Source organism: Geotrypetes seraphini, chromosome 18 (genome assembly GCF_902459505.1).
Source record: "Geotrypetes seraphini chromosome 18, aGeoSer1.1, whole genome shotgun sequence".
Lineage (NCBI taxonomy): Eukaryota > Metazoa > Chordata > Amphibia > Gymnophiona > Dermophiidae > Geotrypetes > Geotrypetes seraphini.
Window position 1 is genome coordinate 25,812,193 of NC_047101.1, and position 26,423 is coordinate 25,838,615.

General features: G+C 48.0%; 1 protein-coding gene across 4 annotated transcripts in view; it reads right to left on the reverse strand.

Annotated features, from left to right (window-relative positions):
- Positions 1-26,423, reverse strand: part of MATR3 (matrin 3) — a 260,631-nt gene that overhangs the window by 25,382 nt on the left and 208,826 nt on the right. For 3 of the 4 annotated variants that reach the window (XM_033926968.1, XM_033926969.1, XM_033926970.1), the window contains exon 15: positions 20,162-20,283. In XM_033926968.1, coding sequence (XP_033782859.1) covers positions 20,162-20,283 — 122 coding nt within the window. Of the gene's footprint in view, positions 1-1,286; positions 1,513-20,161; positions 20,284-26,423 lie in introns of those variants that run through there. The other variant, XM_033926971.1, reaches the window with a different exon arrangement.

Below are 26,423 nucleotides of genomic sequence, written 5' to 3' on the forward strand. Positions count from 1 at the left end.
CCTTTATTCTTCTGAGCCTTATCTAGATAGAGAAAAGGATGGCTTTGAATTTTTAAATTTAATTGAGGGTCCAAAAGTTCCTGATCATATAAAAAGAAGTTTAGAAGAACCTATATCACTAAAAGAATTACAAGCAGCATTGCAGTCTCTTAGTTGGGACCGCTCCAGGTGGTGATGGCTATACTGTGGAATTCTGTAAGTCTTTTCAAATTACCCTTTTGCCCCATTTATTAAATTTATATCAGACCTGAATAAAGGTTGTATTACAGGTACTATGGCATAATCATTAACTATTGTTTTGCCGAAGCCAAATAAAGATGCTACATTGGTTTCAAATTACAGGCCTATTTCTTTAATTAATGTAGATGGGAAATTATTGGCTAAACTTTTAGCCTTACGTTTGGCAAAGGCTCTTTCTTACATAATTGGTATGCACCAAACGGGTTTTGTTGCTCAGAGACACTCTTCTAATAATACCAGGTTGGCTCTTCATATGTTATATTTAACAAAGGATCTAAACGACCCGGCCTTTCTGTGTCCTTGGATGCGGAAAAGGCTTTTGATCGGGTAGAATGGGTTTTTATGTACCAGGCTATGGAATGGTTTGGTATGGGTTCAGGATTTATACAAATGATACAAACGTTGTATAGCTCCCCTGTTGCTAGATTATATATTAATAATAATTTTTCAGAATCTTTTAAATTGCAAAGGGGGGTTAGACAAGGTTGTCCTTTGTCTCCTTTGCTTTTTGATATAGTACTTGAACCCTTGTTATTAGCTATTCAACAGGTAGGGGAGATGCAGGGTATTCCATGTTCTGGAAAAGAATATAAGGTATCTGCTTATGCAGATGATATACTGCTTCATTTGAGGAATCCTGTAACAACCATTCCATGTTTGCTTGATTTGATTGAGAAATTTGGGAAATTCTCAGGATATAAAATAAATTGGAATAAGTCAGAAATTCTTCCTTTAAATGTGCATTGTATAAAAGGTTTATTTTATTCATTTCCTTTTATTTGGAAGGAGGAAGGAATAAAATATTTAGGTATTTGGATAAAAAATACATATGAAGAGACATTGAAAGTGAACAAAAAAACTTTATTACAAAAGGTTACAGAATTATGTGAACAATGGAATCCGTTGCATCTGTCTTGGTGGGGAAGAGTCCAAACTGTTAAGATGATGATATTGCCTGTTTGTTACCAAATGGGTATGATACCAGTTTTTTTTTTTTCAAGGGTCTTTCTATAAAAAGTTAAACAATATTTTTTCTAAATTTATTTGGCTGGGTAAAAGAGTAAGAATTGCTTTAGTGTCCTTACAAAAGCCAATTGCGGAGGGTGGGGTAAATTTTCCAAATTTCTATAGGTACCATCAATCCTATATTTTGCGCCAAGGTATGAATTGTATGTATGAATGAACTCAAGGAAAATCTACCCGATTGGTTATGGTTAGAATGGCAGTTCATGTTTCCCATTAGGCTTCGTCATCTTCTCAGTATTAAAATGCCTAGGATACGGAAAAACAATAGGATATTAATGGACACATGGAAAATTTTAAGATATATTAATAATTTAACACCTCTTCCAATTCAAAAATCTACATACCAAAATATTTAGCTAAACTCCAGGATCCAAATAGGCGGTTTTAAGATTGTCTGGAAGGATTGGATTAAAGCAGGTATACGAACTTTAAATGATGTTATATCTAATGGTAAACTGCTGGATTTTTCACAGTTGCAACTTAAATTTGGCCTTGATAAAAAACAAAGTTATAAATGGTTGCAACTGAAGCAGGCTATTCAGGCAGGGTTCCCTGAATGGAAATCTCTTAATAATCTATTTAGTTTAGATTTCCTATGCTTTCAGGCAGACTTCTTGGGTCACCAAGCCGCGCAGTGGTATAAATTATTATCTGGTTATGTAAATAAGAAATCAAAGACTGGACTTAGTGATATTTGGAGCATTGAGATTAAGCATCAAATTAATGCATCTCAGTGGCCACGTATTTGGTCCTGGAGGATGAAGTGTACAATGTCTGCTTCTATGAGGCAAAAATGGTTTTTCCTGTTGCATAGAGCACTCTGGACCCCTGTTCGTTTACAAAAATTGGATTGCTCTAAGTCTAATAGATGTTGGCATTGTCACCTTGATGATGGAACTTTAGATCATTTATTGTTTTATTGTCCATTCATTAAAGCTTTTTGGATGTCTATTTGGGACCAAATAAATCACTTATTAGAAAATTCTGTAGCATTATCATACAACACAATTTTATTTGGCATGTTGATGAGAGCTAAGCCTCAAATATCTGTTAATAACAAGCTTTTGATGATATTGACAGGCATTGCCATTCAACAAATAACGTATAATTGGAAGGATTGTAAAAGACTGAATTATTGTTTTTGGTGGAATTCAGTTTGTCATGTGTTTAAAATGGAAAGAGCGTTGGCAGTTCAAAAAGGTTACTATAATAAATTTAAGGTTGTGTGGGGGCCATTATTAAATTATTATAATGAGTAATTTACACTTTTCCTAATTTTAATTTTTACATGTGGATCGGGGGGGGGGTTGATTTTTACTAGTAATATATGTATGATTTATATGATTTGGGTGGGGATAAGGGTTAAATCTTCTTGTTGTATGCCGTTGTAGATTTTCAAGTGATGTTGTATTATAATTGTTTGATATTTGCTGTGCACTTGTAAATATAAAATGAATAAAGAAAAGAAATCAAAACTCTGTTATTCAAAAAATATATCCAGGTATCTTAATTCCCTCTTCCTTCCCCCCCCCCCCCCCCCCCCGATATCTTTCCCCTCAACCTCTCCTCTCTTCCTGTAATATTCCCCTAAAACTCAAAGCATCCACTAAGTAACTTCTCTGAAACGTAACCCTTATTCTTCTACCTATCTTTTAATCCCTCCTCACGACTATTATGTAACCAGCTCCTTAAATTGTAATTTTTCCAGGAAATGTTCAGTCATTTTCTGATGTAATCTGCCTTGAACTGCAAGGTACAGGCGGAATAGAAGTCAGTAATGTAATGTAATGTAATGAATCATCAATATCCAATTCCCCCATTGAAATAATTCAGTATAAGATCAATATTAACCCTCCCATTGATCTTCTACTTCTATATAACCCTCCACCTATTACTGCAAATTCTATAGCTCAAATGCAAAGCATCACTTGACTTTTCCACACTCTCTCAGTTTCTATTAAAAAATTATTCGATGAAAAGTCCTTCTGTTTACTAGTACAATCATCCATCTTAAGCACCCTAGATTACTGTAACATCATATACCTAGGAGCTTATAAAAAGTTACTGCAAATTCTATAGCTCAAATGCAAAGCATCATTTGACTTTTCCACACTCTCTCAGTTTCTTTTTTTTTTAAATAACAGCTTTTATTGAGATACACCTCAAGCATAACATAAACATATAGAATACAGCAGCAAGAAAATAAAGTGCAAGCAACCGCACTCCAAATAACACCCAAAGTGTAATCAAGAACAAATACAAATGCAATCCCCCCAATCTAACAATAACAAACTACAAAACCCACCTATACGCAGTCAAATTCCCCCCCCACCCACCCCCCAGGGACAAAACACCATCCACACAACACCCAATTAGGTCGAGAAGCATCCAAAACCAGAAAAGAAAAACCCAGAAATGGAATATGGATATAAATAGAGGTTCCCCCTAGTCGCCGCCATCCCAGTCCAGCCCCATGGTCGACTCAGTGCCCCAACCCACCCCTGCCACTGATCCCCACAGAAGCCCGAAATCTGCGCCAAATATGTGCATAGCCATGGAGTTTACCATGGCGTAGGGCTGTTAAGTGATAAAGAAGTTGCCAAGTAAGCAAGCGATGCTCTACCATGGCCCACGTGGGAGGGAGCACCTGGTTCCAAAGGGAGGCAATAGCTAATCTAGCAGCAGTGAAGGCCAACTTACAAAACATAGAATCACCCCAAGCTAAATCCAATTGATACCAGAACAACAAGGCATGTCGCCAATCCACCGGAATGGGGATATCCAGAATCCGAGACACCCGAGAAAAAATCCCAATCCAGAACCCAGACACCCGCCCACACTGCCATCACATATGGAAATAGGTACCCACCTCTCCACAGCCCCTCCAGCAAAGAGCACTTGCACCTCCCTGCCAGCGAGCCACTACCTGAGGGGTATAGTACCAAAGAAAGAGAACCTTGTATCCATTTTCAATCAACAAGGCTGCTATACCCGCCGAAGAAATCTCTGACCAGATATCCCCCCAGATGTCCCAGGATATATCAGAGCCCCAATCAGCCTCCCAAGCCCTCATGTAGGAATGTGGGGTCCCCCGACAATTGAGGCATCTATATATAGCAGATAGAGCTCCCTTCCTGAGCACCGGTCCTAACAACAGTTCAAAGGGAGTCTTACCCCCCCTCAGATCCCTCAAAATACCCGAGGCTCTGATATAATGAACCACTTGCAAGTAAGGAAACAAATCTCTGACCCCAAAGCCAAACCTGCCCCGGAGCTCTGTAAAGGGTCGAATACGGCCCAAAACCAGATCCCACAATTGACCCACACACACTAAGCCCCTAGTTTCCCAATCAGCAAATACTCCACCACCTCGTCCCGGTGGGAAATCTGGATTGTATCTGGATTGTAACGGGGTATACCAGGAATGGCGCCTACTCAGCAATAAACTACCCCGGGTCTGATTCCAAACCCTCAAAGAAGTTCCCACTGAGGACAGACCACCCTCCAGCCGCACCCTGCCAGGTAACCAAGGCCGATTTAACAAAGGCACCCCACCACTTAAACTTTGCTCTATCTCCACCCACCGTTTCGGCTCCTGCGCCTGCCACTCTAAAAGGGTGCGCAGCTGAGCAGCCTGATAGTATTTTACCACGTTGGGGACCCCCAACCCGCCGTCACCCCTACCCATACATAAGACCGTCCTACTCACCTGAGGTCTCCTACCAGCCCAAATAAAGTGAGAGATATGCCGTTGAACTCCCTCCAACGTGTTCCTACCTACCCAGAGCGGCAGCACTTGAAACAAAAACAAAAGACGAGGCATAATCATCATTTTCACAACTGCCACCCTACCCAACCACGAGAAATACTGATATTTCCAACTAAGTAAATCCTGTCGAATACGTCGAAAGAGCGGGGGAAAATTAAGGATCATAGATATCCACTCCCGGAGGTCCGAAATAGACCCCGAGGTAGCGGAGAGAATGCTGAACCCACCGGAACGAGAACCGGTTTCGGAGGTAAGTCACTCGATCATCGGACAAGTTAATGTTAAGGAGCTCAGATTTTCCAACATTGACACGAAATCCCGACACCTTACCATAAGCATCCAACTCCCGTAAGATAGCCTGCAGGGAACCCTCAGGGTCCTCCACCGTAAACAAGAGATCATCCGCAAACAAAGCCAACTTATAATCCCCACCCGGCACCGCAACCCCCTTGATATCCCGATTCAGCCGCACCCTCTGTGCCAGGGGTTCTATCATCAAGGCGAATTGGGCAACTCCGCTGAATCCAAATAAGCGTCCAGGTCAGGTAAGGACCCAGAAGTTTCCGGTGCATAGAGATGGGAGTAATACTCCACAAAACGTGCCCGAATAGCATCCTCTTTCCGCAACAACTCACCAGAGGCTGCCCGTAGCGAAAGAATCTGATTGCGCATCTGCCGTACTTTCAGACGATGGGCAACCAGTCGACTAGCTTTATTAGAAAATTCAAAATAGCGTTGTTTGAGAAGGTGTAAACGCTCCAGGTCAAGAGCCTGAAGATCCCGGCGTGCTTGAAACAAGCGTTCCCGTAATGCAACATCCCAAGGGCTATGGTTGTGCAAGCCCTCCAATCGACCAATCAAAATCAGCAAAGCCACCGCCTCTTCCCGTCGTTTACGTTGCCGGGCTGAGGCCAGGGCTATCACTCTGCCCCTAAGGGTAGCCTTTAACCCCTCCCAAACCGCTTCCAATGAAGCACCACAATCTACATTCACAGCTAAATATTCCTGTATCCACCCTTCAATCTGCACTCCCACCTCCGGATCATCCAGGAGACTATCGTTAAAACGCCAGAATTTGCGTCCCGAGCTACCACCCTCACCCAGGAACCGCAACCAAACTGGGGCATGATCCGACCATGTCAAAGACTCAATCCTCGCTGATTCAACCCTCCGAAGCAGTCCCCGCTCCACAAAAACATAATCAATTCTAGAATACGAGGAATGGATACCCGAAAAATAAGTATAATCTTTCACCGATGGATGGAGCCACCGCCAACAATCCACCACATTCAGAGTAGCTAAGGCCTCCCTCAACAGTTTACGATCCCGCCTCCCATATTGATCCGCCCTCCCTGAGTTATCTAGATGAGGGGTTACTGTGAGATTAAAATCCCCACCTAAAACTAGGGCACCCCCCTTAAACTTGAGAATTCTAGGCACTAACTCTCGAAAGAAGACCCCCTGACCCTCATTGGGAGCATAAACATTAACCAGGGAGTACAAGACCCCCTCAATCAAAGCCTCCAACATTATATATCTAACCTGAGGATCCCGCACCACCCTCTGCACTTCACAACGAATCCCCATACGAATAAGAATACCCACCCCACCCCTCTTAGAAGTGCCTACCCTGGAAGCCCAGAAGGCCTGCGGAAACCTAGAATCCCTAACTAGAGATTCATGGGACTGGAGTAGATGTGTCTCCTGGACGAAACATACATCAGCCCGCAAGCGAAGCAGCTCCCTATAGAAAGCTCGTCTCTTAGTGGGGGAATTCAGACCCCTGATATTATAAGAGACCAACCGGAATCCCTCCATAATCCAAAGATAAGAATGGCAATGCAACCCCACCCCCTGTCAACTTGTCCCCACATCTCCCGCAACCCCCTCCCCCCCTCCCCCAAAATGAGAGTCCACAGATCTCCCACCAGCATACAAGGAAGTGATCCATCTCCATGGCCCCTTTCACAAACCCCACAACACAACACTAACTGTCAAATACAGTTCCCACAACAATCCCCAGAATTCAATCCGCCACACTTCTCACTCCCCCCTCCCCCACAGTACAACATTCCCCCACAGAACACCAATACATCTCTCCAACTACCCCTTTCCCACCCTCCCCCAGAACCAGTCCATGGGCAACCCCCACACAGGTCCTTTCCAAAACTCAAACCTAGGTACCCAGCTCCAAGGAGGGGTCCATACACACTCCCCCTGCAGGTAGGGAAGTATTGAAAAACCTGGAACAATACAAGCACAGTCAGTCAGCCCTCAGGGGGGGGGCACTGGATGTAGAAGCAGTAGCTGGAAGAGGGTGTCCCCCTCCACGACCGCCCCTCCTGCTCCGGGATCCTCTCTCCCCTCGCTGTCATCGGGAGGGGGCGGGAGGCGCCACTCCGTTCAGCACCGCTCCCCCTGCTGGAACAGCCTCCTCCGGGATCTCAATACCCGCTTGCTGCAATAGACCACGAGCCTCCCGCACTGTAGTGACTTTTGTATGAACTCCATTGATTGATGGTAATCACCACCCCAAAAGGGTAAGTCCAGCGGTAGCGCAAATTACTACGCTGCAATGCTTTGGTCACATCTCTGAATGCCCGACGTTTCTGAAGCGTGCCCGCAGCCAACTCTTGATAAAACTCCAACCGATGGCCTTCCCACGTAACAGTGCCCATCTCCCGGGCTCTGCGGAAGATCCATTCTTTAAGGGTGAAGCTCAGGAGGCAGAGTACAATATCTTTCGGTTGATCGGATGTCCGAGGTCCCAGAGCTCGATGTGCCCGCTCAAGTCCCGGCTCCAGGGTATCATCTTGTAAGAGCCACCTAATCAGCTTAATAGTAGTGGCACGCACATCTTTAAACTCTGGTAAGTCCGGTAGGCCCCGCACCCTCAAATTATTACGCCGGGTGCGGTTCTCCAGATCCTCAACTTTGTCCAGGAGGATTTGATAATCAGCAGAGGCAGTTTCCAAGGATCTTTGCACCCCGGTCACATTCTCCTCGCAGCTATCCAGCCGCATCTCCACAACCTCCACCCTGGTGCCCACCTCCACCAAGTCAGTTCGCAGCTCTTGCACCGCTTCCCGGACCTGCACAGCCACAGCCGAGATTTCAGATTTCACCTCGGTAATCCAACGCTGCATGTCCGCTTTTGTAAGCGGTTCCGGCTGGGCATCCACCTGCACAGGCTCAACCAGCATATCAGCGACCGCAGCGATAGCTCCACTCAATCGCGCCGCTTCCCCGCTGCTGATCTCCAGGCCCGCACCACCACGTGCTGCCCAGCCCAGCGCCTGCTCCATCGTGCGCTGGCCGGTTTTGTCCCCGGGTAATTTTTTGTGCGTTGCCATGGAGTTCCCCGATCTTTCACACACCTCACCACCGCTCGGGGAGTGGAAAAATGCGCCGTTTTCACAACTTTAAGCAGTTAGATCGCCGGGCCCGAACGGAGCTTTCAGTTCAAGCTCCCATCCGCGGCGATGACGTCACTTCCTCCTCACTCTCTCAGTTTCTATTAAAATATTCTTCGATGAAAAGTCCTTCTGTTTACTAGTACAATCATCCATCTTAAGCACCCTAGATTACTGTAACATCATATACCTAGGAGCTTAAAAAAAGAATCTCAACAAGCTGAGATTAATTCAGAACACCACAATCCGACTAATCCACGGTTTTAAAAAATGGTAACACATTACCCCTTATTATCAGAAACTCCATTGGTTACCCGCAGAATCCAGAGTCCTCTTCAAGTTTGCTTGTTTTTGTTAAAGCTGTCTTTGGGATTCTTCCAGCTTACCTAATCTCCCAGTTCTCCCTCAACGAGTCCAACAAGAGCACTCGCAGAACAAACCTATTTAATTACCCCTCCTTGAAATCTTACCAATACAAAAAGTTTCTAGATAGAATGTTATCATTCCAGGCAGCTAGGCTAAACACATGGCTTGGAAAACCCATACTTGAGGCCACTACATACGCAGACTTTAGAAAATCCCTGAAAACTCGATTGTTTAACAAATTCTAAATTTCCATACCCAATTCTTCCTCGCCACCACCCTCTTCCACACTTCGCCCCCCCAATCTAAGGTCCAAAACTAACTTATACTTTCCACCTTGAATCTCATGTACTGACATAATGTATTTTTATTGTAACCCACCTGCACCCCATGTACTGACAAAATGCATATTTATTGTAACCCAACTGCACCCCATGTACTGACAAAATGCATCTTTATAGTAAACCACTTGTATTGTAATCCACTTGTATCCCATGTACTGACAAAATGTATCTTTACTGTAACCCACTTCCATCCCATGTACTGACTAAACGTATCTTTATTGTAAACCGTTTGTATCCCATGTACTGTCAAAATGTATCTTTATTGTAAACCACTTCAAACTTCACGGTATAGCAGTATATAAGAAATAAATTATTATTATTTTCCATTATCCTTGGCGACTTTAATATTTACTTTGAGGACCCCTACAATACCAACACTTGTGATTTCTTAACTCACATGTGATAGTAACCTAACCCCTCTAACTCTAGGTCCATCCATCTTCCATCTCTGTCCTCCCCTTCCATTTCCCTTCCCTCCCCCCGAGGTCTGGCATCTTTCCATTATTTCATTTTCATCCCCGCAGCTGCAGCAATGGACCCCACCATCCCCATATCCACCATCTTTCCTTTTCTCAACCACCCTTCATCCAGCATCTCTCCCTCCTTCCCCACCACCCCAGGATCCACCAGCTCTCCCTTTTTCTTCTCAACTATCCTCCTATCCAGTATCTCTATCCCCACCCTACCCCTCCCTTGTGTCCTCTCCCTTTCTGTTCCTTCCCTCCCTAAAATTATCCATCTCTCTCCCTCTCCTCTGTTTTTAGACCCATTATTTCTCCCCCCCCCCAGTCTGGTATATGCATGTCTCTTTGAACCCCCCTTCCCTCCTTTTAGAAACATAGAAAGATGACGGCAGAAAAGGGCTATAGCCCATCAAGTCTGCCCACTCTACTGACCCACCCCATTAAGTCTGTGTGCTAATGACCCAGTTCCTTAACTCTACCTTCGTAGGGATCCCACATAGATGTCCCATTTATTCTTAAAGTTAGGCACGCTGGTGGCCTTGGCCACCTGCACTGGAAGCTTGTTCCAGTGATCTACCACTCTTTTCGTGAAGAAATACTTCCTGGTGTCACCATTAAATTTCCCTCCTCTGAGTTTGAGCGGATGCCCTCTTGTGGCCGAGGGTCCTTTGAGAAAGAAGATGTCATCTTCCACCTCGAAACGTCCTGTGATGTATTTAAATGTCTCAATCATGTCCCCCCCTCTCTCTACGCTCTTCGAGAGTGTAGAGCTGCAATTTGTTCAGTCTCTCTTTGTACGAGACCCTTGAGCCCTGAGATCATCCTAGTGGCCATCTGCTAAACCGACCCGACTCTGAGCACGTCCTTACGGTAATGTGGCCTCCAGAATTGCACACAGTATTCGAGATGAGTTCTCACCATCTGTACAGTGGCATTATGACTTCAGGTTTCCGGCTGACGAAACTTCTATTGATACAACCCATCATCTGCCTTGCCTTGGATGAGGCCTTCTCCACTTGTTTGGCAGCCTTCATGTCTGCACTGATGATGACTCCCAAATCTCGTTCTACTGAAGTCTTAGCTAATGTTTCTCCATTTAAGCTGTAAGTTCTGCATGGATTTCCACTACCGAGGTGCATGACCTTACATTTCTTAGCGTTGAAGCCCAGCTGCCAGGTCGAGGACCAGCTTTCCAACGTAAGCCAGTACTGCGCCTTACTATTCTGCAAATTGCTTTCACTTACTATATTACATAGTTTGGCGTCATCAGCGAATAATGTTACTTTACCCTGAAGCCCTCGTCAAGTCCCTTATGAATATGTTAAAAAGGAGTGTACCCAGGACTGAGCCCTGCGGCACTCCGCTGGTCACTTCCGATGTTTCAGAGAGGGTGCCGTTGACCACCAGCCTCTGAAATCTTCCACTCAGCCAATCATTGACCCATGCAGTTAGTGTCTCACCTAACCCCATCGATTTCATCTTGCTTAACAGCCTGCGGTGTGGGATACTGTCAAAAGCCTTACTGTACTTATACACCAGAGCCTGCCTCCCCAAAAGCACAGTTACTTACCATAACAGTTGTTATCCAGGGACAGCAGGCAGCTATTCTCACAAGTGGGGTGACGTGATCCAATGGAGCCCCGATGCGGACGCCTCACAAGCAGTCTTGCTTGAAGAAACTCGAAGTTTCGAGTCACCTGCACCGCGCATGCGCGAGTGCCTTCCCGCCCAGCATAGGGCGCGTCTCCTCAGTTCAGATAGCTAGCAGAGAAGCCAACCCAGGGGAGGTGAGTGGGATGTGAGAATAGCTGCCTGCTGTCCCTGGATAACAACTGTTACGGTAAGTAACTGTGCTTTATCCCAGGACAAGCAGGCAGGTATTCTCACAAGTGGGTGACCTCCAAGCTAACCAAAGTGGGATGGTGGGAGAGTTGGCAACTTAGAATAAATTTTGCAATACTGTTTGGCCAAACTGTCCATCTCGTCTGGAGAAAGTATCCAGACAATAATGAGAAGTGAAGGTATGAACCGAGGACCAAGTGGCAGCTTTACAAATCTCCTCAATCGGTGTCGATCTGAGGAAAGCTACAGAAGCTGCCATTGCTCTGACCTTATGGGCTGTGACTCTACTGTGAAGGGGTAATCCAGCCTAGGCATAGCAGAAAGAGATACAAGCCGCCATCCAGTTGGAGATGGTACGCTTAGAGATAGGACGTCCCAACTTGTTCGGATCAAAGGAGAGGAAAAGTTGAGGAGCAGTTCCGTGTGGTTTGGTGTGTTCCAGATAGAAAGCCAAAGCACGCTTACAATCCAGAGTATGAAGAGCTGATTCTCCAGGATGAGAATGAGGCTTTGGAAAAAACACTGGAAGAACAATGGATTGATTGAGATGAAATTCTGAGACCACTTTAGCAAGGAATTTTGGATGAATGCGGAGAACCACCTTGTCATGATGGAACACTGTAAAAGGTGGATCCTCAACCAATGCTTGAAGCTCACCAAATCGTCGAGCAGAAGTGAGGCCAATGAGAAACACCACTTTCCAAGTGAGATACTTCAGATGAGCCTTGTCAATAGGTTCAAATGGAGGTTTCATAAGCTGAGAAAGAACAATATTGAGGTCCCAAACCACTGGAGGCGGTTTGAGAGGAGGATTGACATGAAAAAGTCCTTTCATGAATCTGGAAACCACAGGATGAGCAGAGAGAGGTTTCCCTTGAAGCGGCTGATGGAAAGGGCGAGGCGACACTGAATGATAAAGATGGATAAGAGCTTCCAGACGTTGCCGAGGGAGGAACGCTCTGAGTTGGATAGTATCCAGAACAGCTCCGATGAAGGGAAGAGTCTGGGGAAGGTTATAGATGGGATTTTGGAAAGTTGATCTCGAACCCCAGACTCTGCAGGAACCAGATAGTGCGCTGAGTCGCCAGGACGACTCCCTGAGACGTGGCATCCTTGATGAGCCAGTCGTCCAAGTAGGGAAACACCTGAAGACCATGGTTCCTGAGCGCTGCGGCCACCACAACCAGACACTTGGTGAACACTCTGGGTGACGATGCCAGGCCGAAAGGTAGCACCAGGTATTGAAGATGAAGATGTCCCACCTGAAATCTGAGGTACTGACGGGAGGCCGGATGAATGGGAATGTGTGTGTAGGCCTCCTTGAGATCCAGAGAGCATAACCAGTCGTTCTGGTGGATCCGCAACCAATGCTTGAAGCTCACCAACTCGTCGAGCAGAAGTGAAGCCAATGAGAAACACCACTTTCCAAGTGAAATACTTCAGATGAGCCTTGTCAATAGGTTCAAATGGAGGTTTCATAAGCTGAGAAAGAACAATATTGAGGTCCCAAACCACTGGAGGCGGTTTGAGAGGAGGATTGACATGGAAAAGTCCTTTCATGAATCTGGAAACCACAGGATGAGCAGAGAGAGGTTTCCCTTGAAGCAGCTGATGGAAAGCAGCAATTGCACTAAGATGGACTCGGATCGATGTAGACTTGAGGCCAGAATGAGAAAGGTGCAAAAGATAGTCCAAAACCGAAGATAAGGAGAAATGTTGTGGCTCCTGATGATGAGAAAAACACCAAGTAGAAAATATAGTCCATTTTTGGAGATAGCATTGTCTAGTAGCAGGCTTACGGGAAGCTTCCAAAGCATCCCTCACAGCTTGCAAAAACTGGAGAGGAGTTATGTTGAGAGGAACCAAGCTGTCAGGTGGAGAGACTGCAGGTTGGGATGAAGCAGAGATCCCTGATGCTGTGTAAGCAGTGATGGAAACACTGGTTGAAGGAAGGGCTCCCTGCTGCTGAGTTGAAGTAGAAGGGAGTACCAAGGTTGTCTGGGCCACCGAGGAGCAATCAGAATCATGGTGGCATGGTCGGACTTCAGCTTGACTAGAGTCTTTTGAATGAGAGGAAATGGAGGAAACTCATATAGAAAGAGATTCGTCCAGTCCAGAAGAAAGGCATCTGCCTCGAGGCGATGAGGAGTGTAGATCCTGGAGCAGAACTGAGGCAGTTTGAAGTTGTGGGGGGCCGCAAAGAGGTCTATCTGAGGTGTTCCCCACAGAGAGAAAATGTGATGAAGGGGCGTGGAATGGAGAGTCCACTCGTGAGGCTGCAGAAGACGACTTAAGTTGTCCGCTAAGGCATTGTCCGCCCCCTGAATGTAGACAGCTTTGAGAAAGGTGTTATGGTGAATTACCTAATCCCAAACTTTCAGAGCTTGCTGACAGAGGGAGGTCGATCCCGTGCCTCCCTGCTTGTTGACATAATACACGGCGACTTGGTTGTCCATGCGAATGAGTACTACACGGTCGTGAAGCAGATGTTGAAAAGCATTGAGAGCATTGAAAATCGCCCTGAGTTCCAGGAGATTGATGCGACACTGGCGGTCTGTACTGGTCCAATAGCCTTTGAGTGCAGAGGCCATCCAGATGAGCCCCCTAGCGTAAATCGAAGAGTCGGTCGTGAGAACCTTCTGATGGCGAAGCGTGTGAAACAGTAAGCCTCTGGATAGATTGGAAGAGAGCATCCACCAGCGAAGAGACTTGTGTCAGAGCATGAGTGACTTGGATGTGTCGAGTCAGAGGGTCGGAAACCTGCGCCCATTGAGATGCCAGGGTCCACTGAGGACTTCTGAGGTGAAGTCTGGCAAAAGGAGTCACGTGTACTGTAGAGGCCATTTGGTCCAGAAGAACCATCATGTGTCTCGCCGAGATGGACGGGCGAGAGGACACTGAATGACAAAGATGGATAAGAGCTTCCAGACGTTGCGGAGGGAGGAATGCTCTGAGTTGGATAGTATCCAGAACAGCTCCGATGAAGGGAAGAGTCTGGGAAGGTTGTAGATGGGATTTTGGAAAGTTGATCTCGAACCCCAGACTCTGCTAGGACAACTCCCTGAGATGTGGAATCCTTGATGAGCCAGTCGTCCAAGTAGGGAAACACCTGAAGACCTTGGTTCCTGAGCGCTGAGGCCATCACAACCAGACACTTGGTGAAGACTCTTGGGTGACGATGCCAGGCCGAAAGGTAGCACCAGGTATTGAAGATAAAGATGTCCCACCCGAAATCTGAGGTATTGATGGGAGGCCAGATGAATGGGAATGTGTGTGTAGGCCTCCTTGAGATCCAGAGAGCATAACCAGTCGTTCTGCTCGAGGAGGGGATACAGAGATGCCAAGGTCAGCATGCAAAACTTTTCTTTGACCAGGAATTTGTTAGCACCCTGAGATCCAAAATAGGACGCAGATCGCACGTCTTCTTTGGAACAAGGAAGTACCGGGAGTAAAAACCCTTGTTTTGTTGAGCCAAGGGAACCGGCTCGACAGCCCGGAGCTGCAGCAAAGCTTGAGCTTCCTGAAGAAGAAGGGCGGTCTGGGCAGAAGAGGAAGGATACTCTCTTGGAGGATGTTCCGGAGGAACTTGATGGAACCGAAGAGAGTATCCCTCCCTTATGATGGAAAGGACCCAGAGGTCGGAGGTGATAGTCATTCATCGGTGGTAAAATTGATGGAGACGACCTCCGATAGGGGGTAAAACGGGGAAAGGCAGAACGACTGACGTTATGCTTTGAAAGCTGAGGAGCCTTGGGGACAGCAGATGGCTGAAGCTTCTGTTGTTGCTTCTGCGAATGCTGCCTCTTAACAGGCTGCCGGATGGCAGGGGCCTGTTTAGGTGAAAAATGCCGCTGGTAAATCAAAGGCGGGCATGAAGGACGAGGAGGAGCTGGCTTGGGCTTCGGGCAGAGAATAGATTGGAAAGACTTCTCATGATCCGAAAGCTTTTTGGTTGCCGCCTCAATGGACTCATCGAAGTGGTCACTACCAGCACATGGGACATTAGCCAGCCTGTCCTGAAGATTGGGGTCCATGTTGATGGTCCGTAGCCACGCAAGGCGTCGCATGGCTACCGAGCAAGCCGTAGCCCGAGCAGACAGCTCAAAGGCATCGTAGGAGGACTGCATCAGTTGTAACCGGAGTTGGGACAAAGAAGCCAGGACCTCTTGGTATTCAAAATGAGCTCGAGAATCCAAGTAGGGCATGAACTTGGGAATAACAGACAGGAAAAATTCAAAATTATGTAATAAAATGAAAATTATAATTGAGAACTCTGGATTTTATCATAGAGTTCTGATAAATGCGCCTGCCAAACCTGTCCATCGTCTTGCCCTCCCTGCCAGGTGGAAAAGTGGCATATACCTGGGAGGAGTGAGACTGCTTCAATGAAGATTCCACCAAAAGGGATTGATGGGATAGCTGGGCACCGTCAAACCCCTTATGATGAACCGTGCGGTATCTGGCATCCAATTTTCCCGGAACAGCGGGGATGAAATAGGAGGTCTCCAGACAGCGGACAAAGGTCTGATCCAGCAGCTTATGAAGAGGAAGCTTGAGGAATTCAGCAGGAGGTTGAGGGAGATGCATGGTCTCGAGATACTCCTTCAAAAACTTGGACCCAGTGTCCAGTTGAATGTCCAAATCAGTTGCCATCTGTCGAAGAAAAGAGGAGAAAGACAGCTGGTCAGCCAAAGCAGTGCCTCGAGGACGTCGAGGCCTCTTGATCCAATGAGGACAGGGATCGAGATGGAGAAAAAGACCCCATCGTGTCCTCGAGATCCGGTAGTGGAAGAGACGAAGTAGCTGGTGGGGAGTACTGAAGAAAAGGCTGCTTCCGATGAGGCGAGGCATGCCTGGACGAGTGCTTCGAAGAATGCCTCGATCGATGATGCGAGCTGTGCCTCGAAGCAGGCCTCGACAAATGAGGCAAATGTGTCTTCGCTGAGGCCCCCAGAGAGTGGATGGGGCTGGAAGCGGTGGATCAAAGCAGAGTTGGTTGACTGGAAGAACCACGAGGCACTCGCAAAGACTAAAGCCCTTGCATCAAGTGAATCGGTTCCAATGGAGGCACTCGCAAAGACTCTACTCATTGCATCGAGTGAATCGGTTCCAATAGAGGCATGGGCAAAGACTTTGCTCCTTGCAATGCATGCATCGATGTCAGACCAGATACTCGCAGAGACTCTGCTCCCTGTAGAGTGTGCGTACGCTGAGGCACCGAAGGCAGCTCGACCTCGCAGGAGACCTTCGCGTGCCCAGGCTGGATTAGAGAGAGAAGCTTCGGCCCCATTGTGGTAAAGAGCTGAATGAATTGCTCCTCAAGTAAGGTCTGGAACGAAGCCGGCAAGGATGGATCCGCGTCACCAACGGGACCACCTGCACGGGCTTCGTGCTCCTTCGAGGCAGTGTGAGAGTGCTTGGATTTAGAAGTCTTTGGCACTTTAAGCACTACCGGAGGAATGGGTCGCTGCGCTATCTAACCTGAGGAGACAGAGGGAGGCACCGCAGCTTGCGTCGAAGACAGAGTCTGTACAAACGAGGCCAGTTTGAGGAGGCTCGGAGCAGAAGATGTGGAAGCCTGGAGAGCCTTGGAAGAGGCCGACAGTGAAGCACCCTTCGATGACGAACGCTCCATCAAAGACTCCATGCTGAACAGCGACTCCCACAAGATGCAACAATGCTTGAAAGCATGGGCTATAAGTGTTGAGCAAGGCCAGCACGATTTCGGGAGGTGTTGAGGCCCGAGACACCGAAGACAGTGTCGATGAGGGTCCGTCAGTGAAATCGCGCGCTGGCACTTGGAACACTTTTTAAAACCGGTAGCAGGCCGGACATAGACCGTAAAAGCTCTGCCGCAAGATCGAAGCCGCGGGGCTGCAGCCATGTGGCCTGCCCGGTTGAACGAACGGAAGTTTTTTTGTTTTTTTTTGAAAAACAAGAAAAGTACGACGAAAATCAGCGATTAAGAGAAAAAGAACCCAAAACCGCGGACTTAAAGAAGGCACAAGTGAAAAAACTTCATGCAGAGAGTCGAAGACGGACTTCTCGGCTCCGCAGAAAAGTAAGAACTGAGGAGACGCGCCCTATGTTGGGCGGGAAGGCACTCGCGCATGTGCGGTGCGGGCGACTCGAAACTTCGAGTTTCTTCAAGCAAGACTACTTGTGTGGCGTCCGCATCGGGGCTCCATTGGATCACGTCACCCCACTTGTGAGAATACCTGCCTGCTTGTCCTGGGATAAAGGCCTGTATGTTCCCCCCTGGACTCCCGCTCTTACCTTAAGATAATCGGCAGCCTGCAGAGAGGATCACAGTGCTGTAGTGATCTTTGCAGGCTGCTGTCGGCCTCAGCACCATGTTCGCTCTACCTCGGTCCTGTCCCTCCTCTGATGTCAGGGGCAGGATCGCGGCAGAGTCGAACGTGGTTCCGAGGACAGTGGCAGCCTGCAAAGATCGCTACAGCACTGTGATCCTCTCTGCAGGCTACCGATTATCTTTAGGTAAGAGCGGGGAGACCAGGGGGGAAGCCGGAGGACGCTGCAAAGAGCCAAGGCAGCACTTCCCAACTGACCCTCCCCCTCACCCCTAAAGCAGCAGAGGCAAGCCAGCAATATTCAGCACTGCCGTTCCTGCTTTAGGGGGCGAGGGTTGGTAACTGAATTGGTGAGGACAATTTTTTTTAAAATAAACCAAATCGATTCACCTGATTCGAATCGATGAATTGATTCAAATTGGAAATCAGGCAGCACTATTGCTTACTGGTGTTTAAAGTTTTTACACAGGGTTGAGTGCCCACAGAATTGTGCACTAAAGCTGCACTAGCCTCATGTAAAGCCTGAGACTAGTTTATTGCATCAGACCCAGGAGAAAAGCGGAAGCAGTTTAATCATCTGCCTGACCCTGGTGCAGCTAACAACTGGGCGCTAACACATCTCTGCCTCACAAATCAACCAAGCTCAAAAGCTAATGGGAGTACCATCAGCTCATCAGCCTAAGAACGTCACTTCCCTCTACCAGTAAAGCAGCCTCAAAACTGACATCCACTTTCCCAGGGAGTATAGTCTGGACTGATGCCCTGAAGACCTCAAAGGCCCAGGGAACTTAATCCTGCTTGATTACACCAGTACATGCCATTGTTTGCTGGAGACAGAATACTGGCAGGCTACTTGACAACATGTCATTGCAAAGCTGCCATGCCACTGTCTGGCAGGAAGGCACAAACCCATTGGTTCAGAATGGTCTAGCAAAATGATAATGAACTAAACATATTTTTAAGAAAACAGTTCACCACTGGAGAAAAGTGAGGAAGTTAGCCAATATATCATGTCTGCTGAGCTGGAAAAACTAGGGTACTAGCACAAGGATGCCAACCAACGTATTCTAGTTTCAAGCCCCAAGTGCTACGCTATCTTATGTTTGGCCAGCTCATTTTGCTTGACAGACAAAGTTATGATATAACTGCACAAGGTGTGATGTTGAGATCTAAACAGTTATTAGAACTGCACCTATTTCATAGAGAGCTTTGGATTAAGGCAAGAAGTGACCAAGATTAGACAAGCCTTGTATACTTTTTTTTTTCAGTTCAGCTACACGACTCATATTCCGGGAGAGCCGCTTTACTTGCGTTACCCATTCTTCTAAAGTCACTTCATTAGCTTCCCATCCGTTTCTGAATACAATTCAAACTCCTCTTACTTAATACACTCACTCAGCTTCCCCTCACTATCTCTTTTTATCTCCCCCTATGATTACACCCCCAATTTGAGCTCTGCTCAACTGGGAAGTCCCTCCTTTCTGTGCCCTTCTCTTTGGCTGCTAACTCAACTCCATCCCTTCTGCCTTGTTGCGCTGTATGCTTGGAACAAGCTATCTGAATCCCAACGGCGGGCTCCGTCTCTGGCAGTGTTCAAGGCCCAGTTAAAGTCTACCTTTTTGAGAGTGCGCTTTCGACTTCTAACTCCTCTCACATTGGGTTCTGCATCCCCAACCCTATGTCATGTCTGTCTGCCCGCCCAAGTTAGATTGTAATCTCTTCTGAGCAGGGACTCTACAAATGTCAAATTGTACAGCACTGGGTATGCTTTTCAGTGCTATATAAGTGATAAGTAGTAGTAACAACACAAGAAAACTACAGTGGTACCTTGGATTACGAGCATAATCTGTTGCAGGAGCATGCTCGTAATCCAAAATGCTCGTTTATCAAAGCAAGTTTCCCCATAGGAAATAATGGAAACTCGCTTTGATACGTTCCCCCCCCCATCGCGATTGGGCATTCCCCCGCCGCTTCTTACCGTTATCTGGGCCTGGGCACCAGCATGTCCTGTGTGTTGTTGCCGGTGCCTGAAGATCTGCCTCCTCTTCTTGCTGGGCCTTGAGCATGCGCAGATGCTCAAGGCCCAGCAAGAAGAGGAGGCAGATCTTCAGGCACCGGCACCAACCCACAGGACATGCCGGTGCCCAGGCCCAGAAGACGGTAAGAAGTGTCGGGGGGGGGGGGGGGGGTGCCGGATCGTGGGGGGGGGGGACACTTGTAAATCGAGCCATGCTTGGTTTCTGAGGCGCCGATTTTGCGAATGTTTTGCTCGTCTTGCAAAACACTCGCAAACTGGTGCACTCGTAAACCGAGGTACCACTGTATTACAAAACATTTAATGCTACCTTTTTCAGGACATTCCCTTAGGAAGAAAAGTATATCAACTTACCTTCAGCTTCTGGTAGTGAGACAAGCTGCTGCAGTGAGTAGTTTTAGCCACCTCCTCGTTGGTATAGAACAGGGAGCAGAGTTTGCAGTAGAACCCTGTCCTGGGTACCACATATTCCACCCCTGAAAAACAGTAAAATATTCTGTAAGTGGATTTAGCCTAAAACTTTTCCAATAGTTTAATATTTGCTGTACACTTGTTGTGAATTATAAAATGAATAAAGAATAAAAAACAAACAACTTTTCCAATAGTTGCTCAGGCTAAATTACAATCAAGTACACTGGGTATTTTCATGTCTCCAGGGTTTACAATCTAAGTTTGCACCTGAGGTAGCGGTTGCTTGTATGGGACAAATATTTTTGAACTTGCCCATCACAGACATAGTGCCGAGTCAGTCCTGAAGATCAACTTGAAGTGTGTGGCAGTGATGACTCTGTGAGTGATGGGAACTTAACAGAGCACAGTAACAGAGGGACCTTACTGAGGGGTTTGACGCACATTTCTGTACAGCCACAGCAGAAAATCACACCTAAAACTGTACCCAAGAGGGAAATAATGCCTAGAGTTACTGTACAGCCTAGGGTTAAACCAGCATTGACCAGCCATTTGTCTCTTCCCAGATCTAAAAGCAACCCTGCCACTGCTCAGATAAAACTCCCCAGAGGAATACAGAAAGGGTTAATTCCTAAAGCTCAAACTGATACCTATAACTAAACAGAGAACTGTTTCAAGTTACAGCAGAGCTGTGCAGAACCTCCAGCCAGAGTGAGGGACACAGCTGGGGCTGATAGCAATCAGGAAGCTCCGGGAAGAGAAAGGTAAAATTATGGTCTTACCTGTTAATTTTCTTTCCTTTAGAAGCAGCAGGCAAATAGACAAGCTAAAGAGCGACAAGTCGCCAGGTCCAGACGGCATTCACCCAAGGGTGCTCAAGGAATTAAGGAATGAAATAGCAGAGACACTTCAGCAAATATGCAACCTATCCCTAAAAACTGGAGAGATCCCGGAGGACTGGAAAATAGCTAATGTCACGCCCATCTTCAAGAAGGGTTCGAGGGGCGACCCGGGAAACTATAGGCCGGTAAGCCTCACATCGGTCCCGGGAAAGATGATGGAGGCACTGATTAAGGACAGCATCTGTGACCATATAAAAAAAAATGGACAGCTAAGGTCGAGCCAGCATGGGTTCTGCAAGGGTAGGTCGTGCCTCACAAACTTGTACTTCTTTGAGGGGGTAAATAACCAGGTGGACAAAGGTGAACCCATAGACATAATTTACCTAGACTTCCAGAAAGCCTTCGATAAGGTACCACATGAGCGGTTGCTCAGGAAGCTATGGAATCATGGGGTGCACGGGGAGGTCCACCGATGGATCAAAAACTGGCTGGCAGACAGGAAGCAGAGGGTTGGTGTAAAGGGCCATTACTCGGACTGGCAAGGGGTCACGAGCGGGGTTCCTCAAGGATCGGTGCTGGGACCGCTCCTGTTTAACATATTCATTGACGACCTGGAGGCGGGAACAAAATGCGAGGTCATCAAATTCGCAGATGACACCAAACTATTCAGCAAGGTTGAAACCACGGTTGACTGCGAGAATCTCCAAAGGGATCTTACGACATTGGAAGAATGGGCGAAAAAGTGGCAAATGAGCTTCAATGTAGGGAAATGCAAGGTCATGCATATAGGGAGAAGGAACCCGATGTTCACTTACAAAATGGGGGGATCAATGCTAGGGGTCAGTAATCTGGAAAGAGACTTGGGAGTGATGGTAGACACGACATTGAAGGCGTCGGCACAATGCGCCACAGCCTCGAGGAAAGCAAACCAAATGTTAGGTATCATTAAGAAGGGTATCTCGACCAGAACGAAGGAAGTCATCCTGCCACTGTACCGGGCTATGGTGCGCCCGCATCTGGAATACTGTGTACAGTACTGGTCACCGTACCTCAAAAAGGACATGGTAATGCTTGAGGGAGTCCAGAGAAGAGCAACTAAACTGATTAAGGGTATGGAAAACCTTACATACACTGACAGACTGAAGAAGCTGGGGCTGTTCTCCCTGGAAAAGCGGAGACTCAGAGGAGATATGATAGAGACCTTCAAGATCCTGAGGGGCATCGAAAAGGTTGACAAAGACAGATTTTTCAATTTGAAAGAAACCACAAGAACAAGGGGTCACTCGATGAAATTGAAGGGGGACAGGTTTAAAACAAACGCAAGGAAGTTCTTTTTCACACAGAGGGTGGTGGACACATGGAACACCCTTCCGGAGGCCGTGATAAGAAATAGCACAGTACAGGGTTTCAAGGATGACCTGGATAGGTTCCTGGAAGACAAAGGGATTGAGGGGTACAGATAAGAGCAGTGGAAGGTTTAGAGATAAGTGTAGAGGTAGGCATAAAATTAGTCAGGGACCGCTGACCAGGCAATATGCCTGATGGGCCGCCGCGTGAGCGGACCGCTGGGCTGGATGGACCTCTGGTCTGCCCCGGTGGAGACGACTACTTATGTACTTAATCCAGAGACTAGTGGGTATAGCTCACATCGACCAGCAGGTGGAGATAGAGAACTGATTAACAGTTGGCCTTAAAGCCTGGTGTTCCTCCTGTTGATTCAGTTATGCACTTTGCCCAAGCATCCCGAAAGGAGAATGAGCATCCACAAAACTTCATTCCAGTAGAAAATGTGCCCCTCAGCAATGAAATAATACAATTACCAACCATAGCCCAACTAAACAAACAAACAAACACCCTACACACAGACAGTGCACTTGGGGAGGGGCTCTGGATTCATCTGCTGCTTCTAAAGGAAAGAAAATTAACAGGTAAGACCATAATTTTACCTTCCATAGCAAAGCAGCAGATGAATCCAGAGACTAGTGGGATGTAGCAAAGCAAACTCAAACCGGGTGGGACGCCAATGCCGCCTCTGCCAGCACTGCAGCGCCAAAACTTGCCTCCGAACGGGCCGCTACGTCTAAACGGTAATGCTTGGAAAAGGTATTTCCCGACGACCAAGTGGCCGCCCGGCAAATTTCCTCTAAAGATATCCCCCCGGACTCCGCCCAAGACGTAGCCAATGCCCGAGTGGAATGAGCATGAAGGTGCTCCGGTACTTTCTTCCCTGTCAACACATAAGCCGAAGCAATAGTTTCCTTGACCCAACGCGCAATGGACGCTTTAGACGCCGCCATCCCCTTGTTTTTACCCGCGAACAACACGAACAGATGGTCCGACCTACGAAAATCATTCGTCACCCCCAAATAATGGAGAAGCATATGTCGTACATCCAGTAGACGCAAAGACAAAAATCGTTTTCCCCAATCCTCCTTCCGGAAGGATGGGAGGAACAAACTCTGGTTCACATGAAAGGAAGAAATAACCTTAGGCAGGAAGGACGGCACCGTACGCACCGACACCCAGTTTCCGAAAAACGTAAAAAGGGTTCTCTGCAAGAAAGCGCCTGTAGTTCCGATACTCGCCTTGCTGAAGCCATCGCCACCAAAAACACTGTTTTCAGCGTGACATCTTTCAAAGTGGCCGCTGACAGGGGCTCAAAAGGTGCCCCCTGCAACTTCCCAAGGACGAGTTTAAGATTCCATGTTGGACAAATTCGCTTTACCGGCGGCCGGATATGGTGAACCCCCTTGAGGAAACGGACCACGTCCGGCTGTGAAGCAAGCCACCCGGCCCCTGTAACAGGCAATGGCCGCCACCTGAACCTTTAAAGAGTTATAGGCTAACCCTTTCTCTACGCCCTCCTGCAGAAAAGCAAGAATAGCCGGCAGAGATGCATGGAAGGGCGCAATTCCGTCGTCCGCACCATGCATCAAAAATCTTCCAGACTCTCACATAGGAGGCTGAAGTCGAAATTTTCTTAGCTTTAAGCAGGGTGGCAATCACCCGTTCTGAATAGCCCTTCTTTTTTAGCCTTGACCGCTCAATAGCCAGGCCGTAAGACCTAAGCGGGCCGGATCTTCCATCAAGATTGGACCCTGAGATAGTAAGTCCGAAGTTACCTGGAAAGTTACCCGATCGCCTACAGAAAGCTGAATCAGATCTGCGTACCACGGCCGACGCGGCCAATCCGGAGCCACCAGGATCACTCTGCCGCGAAAGCGAGAGATGCGTTGCAACACCCGACCTATCATGGGCCAAGGCGGGAACACATACAGAAGGGAATTTGGAGGCCATGGGAGAGCTAACGCGTCCACCCCCTCCGAGCCCTTCTCCTTGCGTCTGCTGAAGAACCGAGGCAACTTCGCATTGCGGGACGAGGCCATGAGATCCATCTCTGGCAACCCCCAACGACGGACTAGCAGGCCGAACGCTCGAGCAGACAACTCCCACTCGCCCGGATCTAGAAGATTTCTGCTGAGGAAGTCCGCTTGCACGTTTTCGTGACCTGCAATGTGTGCCGCCGACAGAAGCGGAACATGCCCCTCTGCCCACTGAAACAATCTTCTTGCCTCTTCGGCCAACTGCGGACTCCGGGTGCCCCCCTGACGATTGACATATGCGACCGCCGTGACACTGTCCGAAAAGATCCTGGTCGGCCTGTCCTGAATCAGTGACTGAAAAGCCCGCAGCGCCAGCCTGATCGCTCTTAATTCCAGCAAATTGATGGGCCACTGGGCCTCCTGGAAGGACCACATCCCCTGCACTGAAGTTTGCAGGCACTGGGCCCCCCAGCCCCGCAGACTGGCATCCGTTGTCACTACCACCCAGTCCGGCGTGGCCAACGGCATGCCCCTCCAAAGATGCAACTCGTGGAGCCACCAGTGCATGCTGCGAGCTGCTCGAAGACTACATTGTAGTTCAGAGAAGCTGGGGACCAGCGAGAGAGCAGAGACTGTTGTAAGGGCCTCATGTGGCTCCGCGCCCAGGGGACCACCTCCAGAGTCGCCACCATGGAGCCCAGAACCTGTACATAATCCCAAACTCGAGGTCTGGCCGAACCGAGAAGTAGGCGAATCTGAGCCTGCAATTTCTCCCCCCGGTCTCGGGGTACATAAGAACATAAGAACATAAGCGTTGCCTCTGCCGGGTCAGACCAGGGGTCCATCGTGCCCGGCAGTCCGCTCCCGTGGCGGCCCCCCAGGTCCATGACCTGAAAGTGTTCCCTACCTAACCTAAAATATCCATACCCTATTCGCTCAATGTCCTGTACGGTAAACCTCTATCTGTACCCTGTTATCCCCAGAGCCGTGTCGAACCGCACCCCCAGATGCACCAACGACTGCGACGGGGACAGAAAACTCTTGGGAAAGTTGACAATCCACCCCAACGACTGAAGGAGAGAGATTACTCTCTGAGTTACCGACAAACTCTCCTGTCTGGACGAGGCGCGGATCAACCAGTCGTCTAAGTAAGGGTGTACCCGAATCCCTTCCTTGCGTAGAAAGGCGGCTACCACCACCATGACTTTGGAAAAGGTGCGGGGAGCCGTTGCCAGGCCAAAGGGCATTGCCCGAAACTGATAATGCTGGCCCAGAATCGCAAACCGCAGATACCGCTGATGCGGAGGCCAGATCGGGATATGGAGGTACGCCTCCTTGAGATCGAGGGACGTGAGGAACTCTCCCGGTCTTACAGCCGCAATAACCGAGCGTACCGTCTCCATCCGGAAATGGCGAACACTGAGAAATCTGTTGACCCCTTTGAGATCCAGCACCGGTCTGAAGGACCCCCCCTTCTTTGGTACAATTAAGTAAAGGGAATATATACCGCGGCCTACCTCTTCCGGGGGCACCGGTACCACCGCCCCCAGATCGAGCAGCACCTGAAGAGTCATGCGGACCGCGTCTCCCTTGGCCGCCCCATTGCACGGGGACACCAAGAAAGAATCTACGACGGGAGAGGCGAACTCCAACTTGTACCCTTCTTGAACAATGTCCAACACCCACTGATCTGACGTGATTGTGGCCCACTCCGCCCGGAACGCCGAAAGCCGGCCCCCTAAGGGAAAGGCGGAGGGAGCCAAGCCCCCGTCATTGTGGAGTGCGATTGGCTGGGGTACGTGTTGGCTGCCCTGAAGAGGGTTTCGTCGTACGAAAGGAACCCCTCTGCTGAAACCTAGGTCTCGAAGCAGAGAACGAACCAGATGCAGATCTGAAGAAAGGTTTACCAGACCTGGATCGCCTAACATCCCTGAAGCGCGGTCTAGATGATGAGGACCTCACCGGGGGCCTGGCCCTATCCTCCGGTAAACGCTGAGTTTTGGTATCCCCAAAATCCTTCACCAGTTTATCTAAATCTTCTCC